Consider the following 14,867-nt stretch of genomic DNA (forward strand, 5'->3'; position numbering starts at 1 on the left):
CCTCCCTCTCTCCCTCATCCCTTCCCTCTCCTTTCCCCCCAATCACGCAGATATCTAACATACCCCAGGGAGCTACCTGCCAATGCGGCGGCCCAGGCACATTCGCAACATCAAGCTGCTGCACTTCTGAACGCGGCCGGTTCGCTGGAAGCATCTGCACTCTGGCCATGGATGTAGGATCAGTGCTAGTTAGTTGGACGAAATGCTGCGAGGGGAAGGGGCAAGGGGCTGGGACGACGTGCAACGAGTAGCGTAGAGAGTCGTCATTCACGTTTTCGAGGTACAAGTAGGTACAAGTGGAGGGGGCTTTGTACATAAACAAATATATAGTATCACGAATTTGGCAAGATTGGTTTCTGTAGATATGCGAGGGAAATAGTGTTTGCTTGTTTGCTTGAATCCCTTGTATCCAACTGTAATATCTGCGGGTTTTATCGACTATCTTATTACCTTAATCGTATGTATAATACCAATACCACCAGTGATACCGGTCAATCCGCCTACATCCATACCATACACACGCTCATATCCCAGAGAGACTCACATTAAACGGGAGAGCTAAAAAAAAACACATTTACCGGCGGTGCCTGCAGGACGTGCATATCATCCACTGGCGCGCTATTGGTAGGCGGATAAATTGCAGCCGGCCAGCCATCCCCCCATTGCTTACTTGGTACATGCTTTCTTTTCAGATGCCGATGGGTGACCTAAAAGAGGACAGTTGTTCACGCGATACAAGTCGTGGGTCTAGAATAATGGGGAACCTGGTCACGGGGGAACGTCGGATTCGATACGTAATTGTCTATATACGTCCAAGTTGCCAAATGGCCTGATATATACCGCCGGGTAGTCTTTGGTATGCCCAACTCCAGAACGCCCAGTTCATGCTTGTCTAGAAGTTTATCCAACTCATTTCCTTCGCCTTGCACCATCGGTTGGAGTGTTGTGCTCGTGATCATGGCTATGATCATGCTCATGTGCGTGGTCGTGCTTTTCTTCTGATTCTGAGCCTGGCGATACAGTGGTGTCGCCTGGTATGAACTCATCCAAGAAATCCGGCTCCTTTGCTGTGTTGCTGACGAACCGGACGCGAACCTTCTTCACTCCCCGAACTTGAGCGCCCACCTGTTCTCGGACCGTGTCCTCGACAGCGCGTGTCTGCTCGACCGTCCATGCGCCAGCTACGCCGAGTTCAATATCCATGAGGTAGTTCTGGCCCGCTTTGACACCTTGGATTGCCCGTACGTTTACTGGCTCGGCTGTGGTTGTGATGCCCTCGAGAGCTTTGGTTGCTGCCTTTCGGACGTTGTCTTTCATCTCCTGATCTACACCCACATCGGCCAATTCCAATAGTGCTTGCTTAGTGTTGCCCCAGCCTGCTTGAACAACCATAAGAGAGATGACCAGTCCACCGACAGGGTCAAGCCATTGTGCGTTGTTGAAAACGTTTGAGCCGGCGATCAGGAGAAGGGCGACAAAGGCCGTGAGAGAGTCGACGCGGTGGTGGTAGGCATTGGAAGCGAGAACGGTGGATTTGCGCTCTTCAGCGATTTTGAGAGCTGTGAAAAATGTTAGCGCATTGGCCCAGTCAGTGTCGCGTGTGTTGCTTACTCGCTCGGTATAGCCATTCCTTGATCACAATTGAGCCAGCAGCGAGCCAAATGGCGTTGATGTTTGGACCCACACCCTCAATGCCATGATGGTGATGGTGATGATGTGGTAGCAGACCCCAGTGTTCCGCAACTTCGGCAGCTCCGGGGAAGAATTGCTGACAGAGGGCAATAAGAGCGGTCCAACCCATGAAGAAGCCTCCACCGAGCAGAATGCCGCTGACACCCAGCGATCCCAAGCTTTCGACCTTTCCGTATCCACTGGGGAAGCGACTTGTGGGCGGCTTAAGGGACCAGCCGACGGTTGCGAGCGTCATGATGTCACTAACAAGATCTGTAAGGCTGTGGATGGCGTCGGCTACAAGTGCTGGGCAGTGTTAGTACGGGCGACATAGACTGCATGTGTACCCCTTACCCTGACTATTGAAGACGTATCCGCCAAATCCCTTGCTGATAGCCATGCCCAGGTTGACATAGAGGCCAACTCTGGTAATGCGCACGCCAGCATCATTCTTGTTCTTGGACAGCAGAAACGTGTTATCATGGTGATGGTGGTGATGCAGGTGCGAATGGCCAGCATGTGAATGCGAGTGGGTAGAGGCCGTCATGGTGGGAAGGGAGAGGCCGAGTGAACGGTGTCGGGAGGAGGACGGTGGGAGCAAAGGAAATAGGAGGCCCTGTGCGGCTGGCGTCGTCGTGTGGGTGCAGTGGACGCGCGCCTTTGGCCGGGACAGCGGCGGCGACGAGTAAGCGTAACGTGGAAGGGCGTGTGGTCGCAATGAGGCGTGTGTCGAGTACTCTAAGTGAGCACTATACACAGCTTGGGGCGAGGGCCTGACAGCGCGTCCATGGCTAAAGACACGCATGCCGTATCCATCTCTGCTGACGGTACGCAGTAACATGGGCCGTGGTGGCAGCGGAGGCGCCTCGTGCTTGTACGGCGGGAGTGCCAAATGCAATGCGGCTGCTCTCTCCAAGCCGATTTTGCGCCTCTGCTGCGGTTGCGGTTGGCTGCCGGTCCCGGTCTTGTTCCTGGTCCATCACCACAACGCCTTGTGCGTCAATTGCCGCAATTGTGGGGCAACCCATGCCATCTCGACATGTTCTACACTAAGTACTCTACTTGCGTACCACGCCTACGTACTACACGTGTGGCGCAAGATTTCCACGGCCAGTAAGTACGACCCCGTTCGCTGAACCGCATTCTCAAGTGGCCACTCCAATTGACATGCTCACATATGGCATTATTACACATACCACCAATACCAAGCCATCGTCATTCCTGCAGGGACATGGGCCCGAGTAGTTTTCGCGGTGCAAACGTGCCACCAAAGACACGTATTCGCACATGTGCGAACATACTACCATGCACATGCACGTACAAGTAAGTACATGCGTATGCACCCAGTGCTACCTATCCGCTATTCGAAACACCTCTCCCACGGTTCCATGGCCCCGCCAGCTTGCCCGCCATCGTCTTCAAAAGCTCCGACTGCGCATCATAGCCTTGGCTTTGCGCCATCTACTCCGACTGCGTCCGTGCACCGGGCCAGGATCCAGTTCACCACGTCGTCCAGGAACGCTTCTTTATCAGGACTAGGTTCCTCGTGTACTGGCAATGTCAGTGAGCCGTCTGCCTTTGGGTTCCGAGGGTATACGTACGGCGGTGGTAATGCCCAGGATATGACTTGAACTCCTTGTCCTTGACTTGCAAGGCATCGAATAGTCGCTTCGACGCCGCGTGGCTAGTGATGCCGTCCTTGTCTCCGTGCCCAATCCAAATTCTCGTCACGCCACCCTCTCCAGCATTGTCGGGAATCAAAATCTTTCCGCTGGATAGAGCATTGGTTCGATCGAGCAGCCCTGCGAGGCCCTCGAGAGTGCCTGTATCGTGGCAAAGCGGGTCCTCCTCAAATCGCTTGCAGACCGCTGGGTCGCGTGAGATGAGTTTCGAGTCGAGCTTGTTGACCATCTGGCGTTTGCCCGCCACTTTCCCAGCCAGCCTGCCGAAGAAGACAGTAACGGCAGACGGCTTGGATTTGGGGTCAAAGTCAACAAATGGTGACTCTAGGAGGTAGCCACGGATGTGCTTGCGGACCTCGTCAGGGCCATGGGCCGCATAGCACAGCGTCTGGCCTCCGCCCATGGAATGGCCCATCATAAAAAGGGGCGCTGGGCTGGGAGTGCTGATTACTGTCTTGATGAAGGAAGTAATGTCGTCGAGGACCTGCTCAGTTGGACCCGTGTCGCCTCGCTCAGACGGCTTCGATACCGATCGGCCCCATCCTCTGCACTGGCTTTAGGGACGTACTCAAAAATAGTGTGGACGCGTACGCACCTCTGGTCAAAGGTATAGACTTCGATGCCTTTGGCAGCGAGTCCGGGAAAAAAGTCGGCATAAGTGTTTACTTTGCTGCCTGTCAGACGTCGGTCTTGTACCAATAGGCCCGTGTAGCCTTACCGTGCTACTCATCATCTGTCAATACTGCCGTGGACGTTATCTCAAGGGTGACTATTACAACGTACATCTGAAAAGCCATGGATAAAAACCAATCTTGCCCTGGGGGGCCCGTCGGTCTGTTCAATAGATTAATGCCGATCACTATGGCGCAGGCTCCACTGTACCCTGAAGGTCTTGGTGAACAACTTCTTGCCATCGGCGAGGGTATGCGTGCCCTCGTCGACAGACATGGCGGCTGTATGCGGGTGGAGTCGGGGCAAAAAGGCAAGGCAGGAAAGCCAATGTATAGGAGGTGTAGTTGGGATCTGCGTGGAAAAAGACTATTGGGGGCGCTGGGCGATGGCTAGCAATTGGAGCTGCGCTGCGTTGTTGTCATGGCCCCGAAAGTCAGCCGCTGCGCCCGGATGCGTCATAGCTCCGGGTGCCATCCAGTCTGGCGCCCGTCAGCCACTCGGCCGCAATGAATGACCTACTCCAGTGTACTTACGCACCCAAAAGGCCGCCCAACAAGTCGAATTGCTAGCCATGGGTTGGTACAGCCCAGCATATACGACTATTATTAGTGGCCGGCAAAGCTGCCGACTTGTACCCAAGGGGTGAAGTCGGCTAGACTCAACGGCTGCCGTCCAAGCTCCTGCCCGATGGATCATCCTGCATACGCATTGGACCCCTCTTGCTGGTGTCCCCACCTACATTTTCCTCGTGCTAAGATACTTCTTCTTCCTGTTATGAACAGGCTCGCCCGCCGACTCCCGTCCCATCACTTTCCCTCGCGACTTCTCACTCCACCGAGAAGCATGCTGGGCAGCATGCCGCAGACACGCTCCGCCAAAGCGATCCTCAGCCATCAAGACCGCACCGCCAACGAACCCCGGGAGAAGGAGTTGCACACTGCTACGCTGACCAAGGTGACGCCCGTCAACGACCGTATCAAGCGCTTCGTATTCGAAATCAAGGACAAGAACGGCTTCAACGTATGACGGAATCCATCTCGCCCGCAACACATGCGCTGATGGACAAGTCAGTTCCTCCCTGGCCAATGGCTTGACGTCTTTGTGCCTGACGTAGAAAAGGCAGGCGGCTTCTCCATCACCTCTTCGCCTTCCGAGGCGCTGCCACGAGCGGACCCTGAGCACAAACCATACTTTGAGTTGGCGGTGCAGAAGAGTCCAGACAACCCTCCAGCAGCATGGTTGTGGAAGCCAGCCGAGGAAATCATCGGGGGTGAAGTCAAGGTGCGAGTGGGCGGAAGCTTTGTGTGGCCACCGCCGTGCCTTGACATGAAGAAGATCAAACGCGCCATCTTCATTGCCGGGGGAGTGGGCATCAAGTAAGTCGCAACTACCCCACACGGATTAGCTGTGCGTCTTCGGAGACTAATTCGTATGCACAAGCCCAATGATGTCAATGATGACCTATATAAACCAGAATTACCCCAACCTCGAAGTACGCTTCCTATACTCGACAAAGGTGCCATCGCGAGAAACAGATCCCAGTGAAGTGCTCTTCCTACAGGATGTGCTTGACCTCTTCCGCATACCCCGGTTCAAGGTGACCAAAGACCGACTTGAACTCTTCTTCACAGGCACGTGGGACGGGTCCGAAATGGGCACAAACGAAGGGGACCTGATACATCCGCTCATGTCTCTGACGCTGCCGCAAATTGACTCTGCCACGGAAGTACCCGTGTGTGCATGGACGCACCGCATCGACGACATAGCTCTGTCGAGCGCAGTAGGGAACCGGAAGGAGGCGCAATCGACCGTCTTCTACGTGTGCGGGCCGCCTGCCATGGCCGACGAGATGGTGGAGTTTATCAAGGGACAGGAAAACGTGGATCCGCAGAGGGTGTTGTGCGAGAAATGGTGGTGATGGGGTGGATTAGAATGGAGCCCGGCAAAGATAGTGATAGGGCCACATGTGGAAATTGTGGGGAAGGCGATCGCAATCGGGACTTGGGGAGTTTGCATGCACATGCGCAGTGGTTCCATGGCGGCAAGCGCTATTGTATGTATGTACGATGCTCACACCATTAACTGTATTTTACGCGCCCACAAAGGCCGCAAAATCGCCATGGCTCGTGATGGACGGACAGGGTGCTCCACTCTGCAAAGCTTGTTGCGCAACCCTGATTGCACATTTTGCTCTGGGCTCGCCACCAGGGCTGGGGTGGCCGTGTGGGCGCATGGTGTAGAGTAGTAGCGAGATAACAATAAGTATGCGTTGTGGCGGCACAGCAAGCGATCGCTTATGTCGACATGTCAGAGGGTACTTGGTGTATGCCGTGCAACCCCGCGGTCAAGCGCTCGAGTTCATCCGTCCTGTTATCGCGTAGGGCGAGATTGCAAAGCCCAAAACGTCGCTATTAACCCACATTGTGCGGTTGTGAGGGCAGGGATTAGCGCAAGGGACATGCTCTCTAGCTCCCGCTGACGCTGCCGTCCTGCACGCCTGATTCGCCATCACACTTTACGAGCTGTGTGATCGCGCAGCATGCGTGTGCCACTCAGCGCCTGCCATGGCTCTTTCGCCCCTCAGCTCACTACCGCCATCGGCTAGAATGGGGCCTTGGACGCCTGTTAAGAGCATTCCTCGCCCCGGACACCTGGGAGCTGATGCTGATGGCTTGACTGTGCGCCCGCGACTCGACCATCGCCGTCCACCAAGTACCACCACCACCACCACCAGAGACGACCCGTAGCAGTCTCTCGTCCCCAGCACCCGGTTGCGACGCCATTGCACCACCATACCCGTCTGCGCACTCGACCCTCATCCCCCCACCCACCCCGTCGTCATCCCTCCTCCGCGCCCTGCTTGGACCGCTCACCCTGCCCCGCCGCCATGGGCTTTTTCATATCGCGAACATGGCGACTGCCATCCATCATCTGGTTCCTCATCATCTTCGAGCTGCCCTTTACCGTCGCCAACCTTGCGCTCTTTGGCATCGCCTCGCCAAACTTGTATCGCACCATTCTGTGGAGAGAGGGCGGGCAGAAAGGCTTCAATTCGGACCCCAGCACCGTTCTCTACTCGTATGCCAACTACCGACCCGTAGAGACGCCCCTCGTCTGGAGCAGCTTGTGAGTGCTCGCACCCATCTTCACATCACCAACGTCGCCTAATAATATTCCAGCAACACGCAATACCACCTTGTCATTGGCGTTGTGTGCACCTTTTTCTGGCTTGTCAAGGTGACTCTATGGCTCCTCAAAGTTCTATACCCGATCCTGTCACTTCCCCTCCACATTGCCCTCGCCTGTCTGTGGGCATACGGAATCCATGTCCAAACCGCTCCTGACACCATCGATCCACAACGCAAGAACAATGGACCACCGTGGTACATTACAAAGAACTGCGATATTGTACAAGACAAGAACATCAGAGGCTACTGCATGCAAGCGAAGAGCAGTTTTGCTGTTAGCATCATCATGCTGTACGTCTCCTTATACCTGCAAGCAAATGTCAAATCTAACACAAACCAGAGTAATTTATTGTGTTTTTATCATCATGTCTGTCTGGTCTCTGATCCCTACCGCTGCTCAGAAAGAGGCACATGCCGTTAGGAAGGCGGAAAAGAAGGCGGAGAAGGAGAAGTGGGAATCTTCACCCTACGACAACGAAATGACGGCCGAAGAACAATGGCAACATATGTGGGAACTGCAGCAATTACCTCGTACTCCCGGCACAATTGGCGGCATGAAGTCGCCTATGACGCCACGTACCCAAGCCTTTAATAGCCTGGGTGGTGAAGAGGCGGGGCATGGCGGTTTTTATCCGCCTACAGGGCAGCATGGATGGTACGGCCCGCCGCAGCACGGCGGCGTGCCGGTGGAGACTGTCAGTCCAGTAATGGAGCACGACGAGTATCCATACGGCCATGAAAATAGGGGGAAGTCTATGGGGTGGGGTGGTAACGCGTACTGAGTACCGAGTACTTTTGTCCAAGTATTTTCTTGTGTTATATTTTGGGACACGGCGTTTGAGCGTGTGCACTTTTGAGATACCACCGGGGGCTTCGTCTTCACTCATTACTGGAATATGAGGGGCACAGAGGTAAAGGATTCAAAAAAATCCGAGATCGTTCTCAGAATGTTTAATTGAATGGTTATGTCATTATCTTTGCAGAGCACTGTGTCGTTGCCATATGTTTAGTGTGACGAGGAACATATAACACCGCGCGAAAGCATGTGTACATGCGATTGCGCTACACCTGATGCAGTACTACTGCACTTGTGCTCCACATATCGAACTTCGCATTCCTTCCGAAGATAGTGCCATCAACCCACCACCTCGCTAACATTGCCCTTCATGTCTGCCAGTCAAGGGAACCACATCGTCTGTGTGGGTGCTGTCTATATAGATACCATCCTGACGTAAGTATTAGTTTCCCATTTTAGTGTGTGTTTGTAGTAGCATTTCGCTGAAACAAAAGTGTAGTGTCCCGCACTTTCCCATTGAAGATGAGAAGTTGCGCGCTAAAAGCATCACGCGAAGAAGAGGTGGGAACACAGCAAACAGTCTGGAGGTGCTGTCACAACTGCTAGAGCACGACAGAGCCTCTGCAACCCCCCCGGTTTTGACAAACCTGCATCTGATAGCAGTACTTCCGAGCGAACAATCTGCAGCCTCCCATTTTATCTTCGAATCTCTTCCAGGTGTGAACATATCTGAGTGTAGTTTGTTCCGAACAGACCACCAAGAAGCCGCCTCTAGTTACATCATCCAAAGTGAAGCAAAACGCTCAAGAACGATTGTCAGCATCAATGAGCTCCAAGAGATGCAGGTCTCTGAATTTTGCCAAGAAGTTCAGGAGTTTACCAGAATGAATGTGGAACAGGTTTGGGAAAAGGCGTGGTTCCATTTCGAAGGGCGAATTCCAGAGGTTACACATTCCTGTGTCAAGTTCTTGCGCAAAGACTACCCCCACTTCAGAATAAGCGTGGAGTGTGAGAAGCCCGAGCGTACAGAAATGGCAGAGGTCGCAAAGCTCGCCGATGTGGTATTCTATTCGAAGCTCTGGGCAGAAAAGAGCGGGTTCACAGATGCAAGAAGCTTTCTTGAAGCACAGCGCGCAGACAAGCAGGACGGCACAATGATTTGTTGCACATGGGGTTCTGGAGGCGCCATGGCAGTCAAAAAAGGAACTGACGAGTCTTGGGCGGATGTCAAGGCATGGCAACCGCAGAAAGACGAGCCCACTGACGTTGTCGATACGATCGGTGCTGGAGACACTTTTATCGCTGGAATGCTTTTTGCTCTTAACAACCATGATGAATGGGTACTCCAGCGTAAACTGGAATTCGCAAATGAGCTTGCGGGACGCAAGGTTTTACAGGAGGGCTTCGGTAATCTGGGTGTCAAAATGTGGTAGATGGACAGCTTTTGACGCTTCAGTCAAGCCCAGACAAACCTTGCATTGGCTTCTGGAGAACGTAACTTGGCACATCCCAAGACTTTAACAGTGGTTCCTTCAGTATTTTTGAATCTTGCAGTGCCATTGGTTATTTCTTTTCAACCCAGATCGACATTCAAGTGCGGGACGAGCCTCCCGGCGCAGTGTCCGGCATGCTAGAGCTACATAACTAGCCTTGGAGACATTCGACTTTGTGGCGCCTTACCCCGCATTTTCTTTTATTAGACCGAATGTACTGGAAGACAAGGGGTGCGCTATTTTTGGTGCTGTGGGGGCTAATTGGAGATGCGGGGATCATGGCTGGTAGTGATTTAAGCAGACGATAACCCAAAGGTTCGTACACAATGAGACGACCGTATTACGGAAAACAGCTGGTATTGATTGAAGCATCATCAGGGTTCCGGTAAGACGAGCAGAATCTGTAGAGTCGTTTATGCTCAGACTATCAAGTTGAGACTGAGGGCCAAGGGTAGGCTGGCGGGGACTATGTCGAGCCGACGAGCATCAGACGGCGTCTGGTGAGGACTTGGAGATACTGTGGGTTGGACCCTAGTACCAGTATGTGTCCAAAAACTGAAAGTGCCACATGATGAAGTCAATATCGGTGTCTACTTTTCGAGTAGTCAAGATCATTCTTATGCAATACATGGGACGAACTACTTACTGAGACATGAGTGTCATTCTTCTGCGCTCCTACTTACACATTTAAATTTTCTTTCAAGAATACTAACAACCTTCAGAACTAGGAAGTCAACACCTATGAGATGCATGGGATGTGCATGGTCGCTAAGGACGAATACATACTGGTTTCGCTATTGGTGCGGCTCCCCGCATCCGCAAGAGTACCTCACGTCTGCACTTAAACAACATCACCATTCGCTCCTACGTTAGTGAGTACACGTCAAAAGCAACCGGATTTACTATAAAACTTAGACCAGTGCGAATGTGAGTTGATCTTGACATACAAAATGCGAAAACTTTACATCCTACCTTTACTAATCTTTTCATTAGCCATTCAAACGAGCGGAACAACGACTACATATCCCTCATATCAACAGGAGGTACTTCATTACTTCTTTATTTGAATCTTCCCGTTGACTAAGAACTTCCAGACTAACCCACTGACAATGTATCCGTTTGGTCAGCCGTACCCGGATGCTTCCAATGATGCGCAGTCTCGGCAAAACGAACTTTGGATGAAGATTCAGCGTGATGCTCACGAAGATGAGATTGACTTGACTGTTCTTCCATTTGCCAAGGAAGCTATTGGCAGTATTGCAGAACTGGCCGTGAAACAAGTCGATACCAAGCAGTTTGGTTTTCGAGGAGCGAAGAGGATTGATGTGCATACGCAGTGAGCTTTTTTTCCCCTCTTCTTAAACCTGTAAATGACCTGAAGAAGATGAAATAACATGAGAAATACGTCTTTAGTCCCATACCAGACTGGTTCCGAGAACTGGAGTTGAATGCAGCAGGCCGTGCGACGCCTTCTTGGACTGTGCAAGATCATCTCAAGTTCATGGACGAACATCAGATAGCACACTCGGTTCTATGCGTATCCACACCCCAGGCAAATGCGTTCTTGACCGAGACAGATGAAGACTTGAGGAAGAAGAAGACACTCGCGCTGGCTAGACTACTGAACTGCTTCACTGCGGAATTGTGCAGAACATATCCCGAGAGATTCAATTGGATGGCCATCATGCCACTACCGCATGTCCGAGAGTCAATCACAGAGCTGAAAAGAATGTTCTCAATGAAAGGACAAGAGCCCATTGGCGTAGGCGTACTTACGAACCACGAGGGCCTGTATCCCGGCGACGCAACCTTCGACCCACTATGGTCCTTTCTACAAAAAAGAGCAGATGAAGAAGGAAGAAGAGAAGTCGTGTTCGTTCATCCCACCGAACCCACCCTCAAACTCGACGACGGACGCTTGATAAACTCTCGACCCTGTAAGCTGCCCCTTCTTCCTCTCCACCACCACCACGCCGAAGAACCAAACAAACAAGACACTCCAAACTAACAAAAAATCTCACCACCGAAAAGCCCCCCTCCGCTCCGGCCTCGGCGAATTCTACTTCGAAACCGCTCGCGCAATCTCCAGCCTAACCGCCACCTCCACCCTCCTCACCCACCCATCCCTCCACTGGCGCATCTCTCACGGCGCTGGCGCCTTCCCCGACATCTCCGAACGCTTCTTACTCGGCTTCCCCGCCATCTCCTCCGCCTCGCGTCAAATCTACAAGACTCGGCTTTGGTACGACAGCGCGGGCCCCGTGTGGCCCAGTCAGATTAAAGGGTTGACCGAGGGCATGCAGATTCCCGTGAGTCAGATGGTGTTTGGGACGGATTATCCATATGGGATTGGGTTTTGGGATGTTGGGGAGAATATTGCGGGTCTGGCGCGGGTGGAGTGGTTGGGGGAGGGGGAGAGGGAAGGGGTGTTTTGGGGGAATGCGAGGGGGTTGTGGGAGGGGAGGATTTGGGAGGGTGGGGAGTGAAAGAGGGATGATAATCTGATAATTTATGTATTGGCTGATACGGGCTGTCTGAAGTGGCTAGATACAGTATGTTTGGCTCGGAAAGTGGTGCAGTAGTCATTCAAGGAGAAATCAAGGAGGCTTCTTCTGCGCTACAATCTAAAACCTCCCTCTGCGTTTCCGAAGTGGGAATAGAATTGATTTTTATGCTGAGTTGTTCTTTGTAGATCGGATGAAGGAGGGATATGCATGGGGTTTTCATACTTTGCTGGAAGGACTGCCAAAGTCCTTGTCTAAAGCTTCACTTAAAGCACGTGACCCTGATTTTCATCGCAATTACGTAGATCCAGACATTACCAATTTTCAAAAGTACGGTTCTTTTTCAACAGTTCCGTTGTAGTGCATTTCAAGTCACTTAACGCTGGAAGCTTCGGTTAGCTGCGGTTGGGTTACTAGCGTGCGGAAGCGGGTATCGTCAAGTTCTATCCATGACCCCACCGTGACATCTGCCACACTCACAACCAACACCACTACACCTTCGTACACGAAGTCGACACCGCAGCACTTCTCATTATGTGAGAAAGTTCTATTAGTCGATAACAACCCCCCAAAAATGCATAAAGCGCAGGAAACCAGGCGAGGCGCCTGATAGGCCTTACTGCGGGGAGAGCTGAATATTCGAACACGCCGGAGCGTGGAGACAACTGTAGGTATAAATAATCTCCACATATGCAATAGTAATCTGCACCCCACGATATCGGAGCCTAACTAATATATCTACGCAGGAACAGGGTGCAGGTGCATGTTGCAAGTTTTTTTTTCTGGGAGGCGTCGGGCGCGATGGCCCGAAACCTGCGCGACGAACCGGGGCATCGATTCGAACATCGCCAAGGCACAACATGGAAGAGAAGGTCAGGATGAAACAAGAGCCTATCAGTCATCATGATCGGATGGAGTCTATACTCGATCCGATCCAGCAACTGAGACCAATTGCTATGATCTCAACTTGTCGTGTTGTTCGGCAAATGTCGATGGGATGACGTTGATGACAAAAGCCCACAACATCGGTTGATTTCCAACCAACGCACACCCTACCAACTACCTGAGCATAGACATCTCCGAGCCTGACTCCTAACACTGCCCCCAGATGATTGGCGAGGCTGCCTTACATAAGGCTGGTACGAAGAGTTTTGCTCCACCACTGCTAGCGCGAATTGCGTGATCGCACGTCTTCACCCCCAGCTGTGGCACTTTGCGGAGATGGTTACAAAGCGGTTTCCGATGGCGGAGCTGAATATAATTCTCCAGCCCTGCTTGCCTTCCTTCCTCCAACATCCAGAACGCGACGCTTGGTAACAGGATTTTCTTTTGGGAAGCCTTTGTTAGATACCAATTCATAAAAACTATCCACTTCTGGCTTCTCTGCACGTGCCCCTATCGTTAGAATCCCGCCACACGTCGTCTTCAAAATGTCGTCACCAGTCTTCAGCAACGTCGAAACGTACAAGCCAGCCACATTCCGTGAGGAGTCTGGCTATGCTTCAGCCGAGTCGAGCCAGGATGGCCTGCAAGAGATCTTCTTCACTAGACCTCATTTGAAGTTCATCAATGCTCAGCTGGCTAAGCTCGAGCCTCAGGGTGAGTGACGGTCTTCCATCTCTTCTTAGTTCGTCTGGCTAACATTGGGTTAGACATCCTGCGATGGTGCATTACATCTCTTCCTGGGCTTTTCCAGACTACTGCTTTTGGTCTCACTGGCTTGGTCACTGTGGACATGCTCTCAAAGCTCGATGGACCCCTGAAGCACAACATTGATCTGATTTTCTTGGATACTCTTTACCATTTCGATGAAACATACGCTCTGGTTGACCGTGTACGAAGGCGATATGGAACGCCGGTCCATGTCTACAAGCCTGCTGGTTGTGACAACGTAAACGACTTCACTGCAAAGCACGGAGATAAACTGTGGGAGACCAACGATGAACTCTACGACTATGTCGCCAAGGTCGAGCCCGCAGAGCGTGCCTACTCTGAGCTTCAAGTCAAGGCTGTCTTGACTGGTCGTCGCCGCAGCCAGGGTGGAAAGCGTGGCGACCTGGACATTGTCGAGGTTGACGAGGCTGGACTTATCAAGATCAACCCCTTGGCCAACTGGACGTTTGCTCAAGTCAAGGAATACGTCGATGCAAACGACGTACCTTACAACGAACTTCTCAACAAGGGTTACAAGAGTGTTGGTGACTGGCACTCAACACAACCTGTTGCTGCTGGAGAGGACGAGCGATCAGGAAGGTGGAAGGGCAAGAACAAGTCTGAGTGCGGTATCCACAACCCCAAATCACGATATGCTCAGTTTCTTCAAGAGCAGGAGATGAAGCGACAGAACGAGGATCTTGCCAACAAGCTGCAACAGGTCTCGTTGGCAGTTTAATGTTTCGGTCCAGAGCGTTCGTATTTTCCTTTGTTGTACAAATCTACATTAGCATGGGCGTTTGGGTTTTCTGGGTTTGGCATACCTAGCATAGTGGTAGTAAAGTTTGGCTGGGGTAGTCTGGAACACCCCGACTTTTACGGCATCCAGATCCGATTGCATGCAATTGGAGCCGAGATATGACCGGTGTAGGAGCCGAAAGAGCCCTTTTACGAATCAGACGAGTTCATATTTATGATTACTACACTGCCACTATTTGACTATGATACATGTAGAGAAGTGGCTTGAAAAAAGAGCGTGGGGGGAATACGGATGCTGCATATCAGTGGACCCTGCGACCCTCTGCCCCAGGTGCGCGCGGCCTGTCATTCTCGTAGAGCGACATGCCCGAAGTTGAGACTGAAGCTACGCGGGCCCTCTTTGGCTCCGCTCCCACGTCACTCCCATTACTTTGCGCAGTGGGAACAGT

The 14,867-nt window shown here is 52.2% G+C and overlaps 7 protein-coding genes across 7 annotated transcripts; 5 read left to right on the top strand and 2 right to left on the bottom strand.

Annotated features, from left to right (window-relative positions):
- Window positions 1-909: 909 nt before the first annotated feature.
- Window positions 910-2,218, bottom strand: COCMIDRAFT_3196 (uncharacterized protein; the record flags this gene model as incomplete). The annotated part of the gene is made up of 3 exons (XM_007687367.1): window positions 910-1,559; window positions 1,612-1,977; window positions 2,026-2,218. 3 exons carry the CDS (start codon window positions 2,216-2,218, stop codon window positions 910-912), a joined length of 1,209 nt encoding a protein of 402 aa, XP_007685557.1.
- Window positions 2,219-3,109: 891 nt separating this feature from the next.
- COCMIDRAFT_88840 (uncharacterized protein) lies at window positions 3,110-4,301 on the bottom strand (the record flags this gene model as incomplete). The annotated part of the gene is made up of 5 exons (XM_007687428.1): window positions 3,110-3,222; window positions 3,273-3,898; window positions 3,949-4,027; window positions 4,130-4,187; window positions 4,236-4,301. The coding sequence occupies 5 exons, from the start codon at window positions 4,299-4,301 to the stop codon at window positions 3,110-3,112; spliced, it is 942 nt and encodes a 313-aa protein (XP_007685618.1).
- A 579-nt stretch (window positions 4,302-4,880) lies between these two features.
- On the top strand, window positions 4,881-5,943 carry COCMIDRAFT_88797 (uncharacterized protein; the record flags this gene model as incomplete). The annotated part of the gene is made up of 3 exons (XM_007687429.1): window positions 4,881-5,045; window positions 5,097-5,401; window positions 5,466-5,943. The coding sequence occupies 3 exons, from the start codon at window positions 4,881-4,883 to the stop codon at window positions 5,941-5,943; spliced, it is 948 nt and encodes a 315-aa protein (XP_007685619.1).
- A 969-nt stretch (window positions 5,944-6,912) lies between these two features.
- COCMIDRAFT_88911 (uncharacterized protein) lies at window positions 6,913-7,995 on the top strand (the record flags this gene model as incomplete). Its single annotated transcript, XM_007687430.1, has 3 exons — window positions 6,913-7,151; window positions 7,205-7,504; window positions 7,554-7,995. The coding sequence occupies 3 exons, from the start codon at window positions 6,913-6,915 to the stop codon at window positions 7,993-7,995; spliced, it is 981 nt and encodes a 326-aa protein (XP_007685620.1).
- Window positions 7,996-8,379: 384 nt separating this feature from the next.
- COCMIDRAFT_24285 (uncharacterized protein) lies at window positions 8,380-9,442 on the top strand (the record flags this gene model as incomplete). Its single annotated transcript, XM_007687378.1, has 2 exons — window positions 8,380-8,444; window positions 8,509-9,442. The coding sequence occupies 2 exons, from the start codon at window positions 8,380-8,382 to the stop codon at window positions 9,440-9,442; spliced, it is 999 nt and encodes a 332-aa protein (XP_007685568.1).
- A 1,238-nt stretch (window positions 9,443-10,680) lies between these two features.
- On the top strand, window positions 10,681-11,988 carry COCMIDRAFT_88951 (uncharacterized protein; the record flags this gene model as incomplete). Its single annotated transcript, XM_007687431.1, has 3 exons — window positions 10,681-10,838; window positions 10,916-11,439; window positions 11,534-11,988. The coding sequence occupies 3 exons, from the start codon at window positions 10,681-10,683 to the stop codon at window positions 11,986-11,988; spliced, it is 1,137 nt and encodes a 378-aa protein (XP_007685621.1).
- Window positions 11,989-13,436: 1,448 nt separating this feature from the next.
- On the top strand, window positions 13,437-14,398 carry COCMIDRAFT_88971 (uncharacterized protein; the record flags this gene model as incomplete). Its single annotated transcript, XM_007687432.1, has 2 exons — window positions 13,437-13,605; window positions 13,659-14,398. 2 exons carry the CDS (start codon window positions 13,437-13,439, stop codon window positions 14,396-14,398), a joined length of 909 nt encoding a protein of 302 aa, XP_007685622.1.
- Between the last annotated feature and the right edge of the window lie 469 nt (window positions 14,399-14,867).

Source organism: Bipolaris oryzae (assembly GCF_000523455.1).
Source record: "Bipolaris oryzae ATCC 44560 unplaced genomic scaffold scaffold_29, whole genome shotgun sequence".
NCBI classification, from domain to species: domain Eukaryota; kingdom Fungi; phylum Ascomycota; class Dothideomycetes; order Pleosporales; family Pleosporaceae; genus Bipolaris; species Bipolaris oryzae.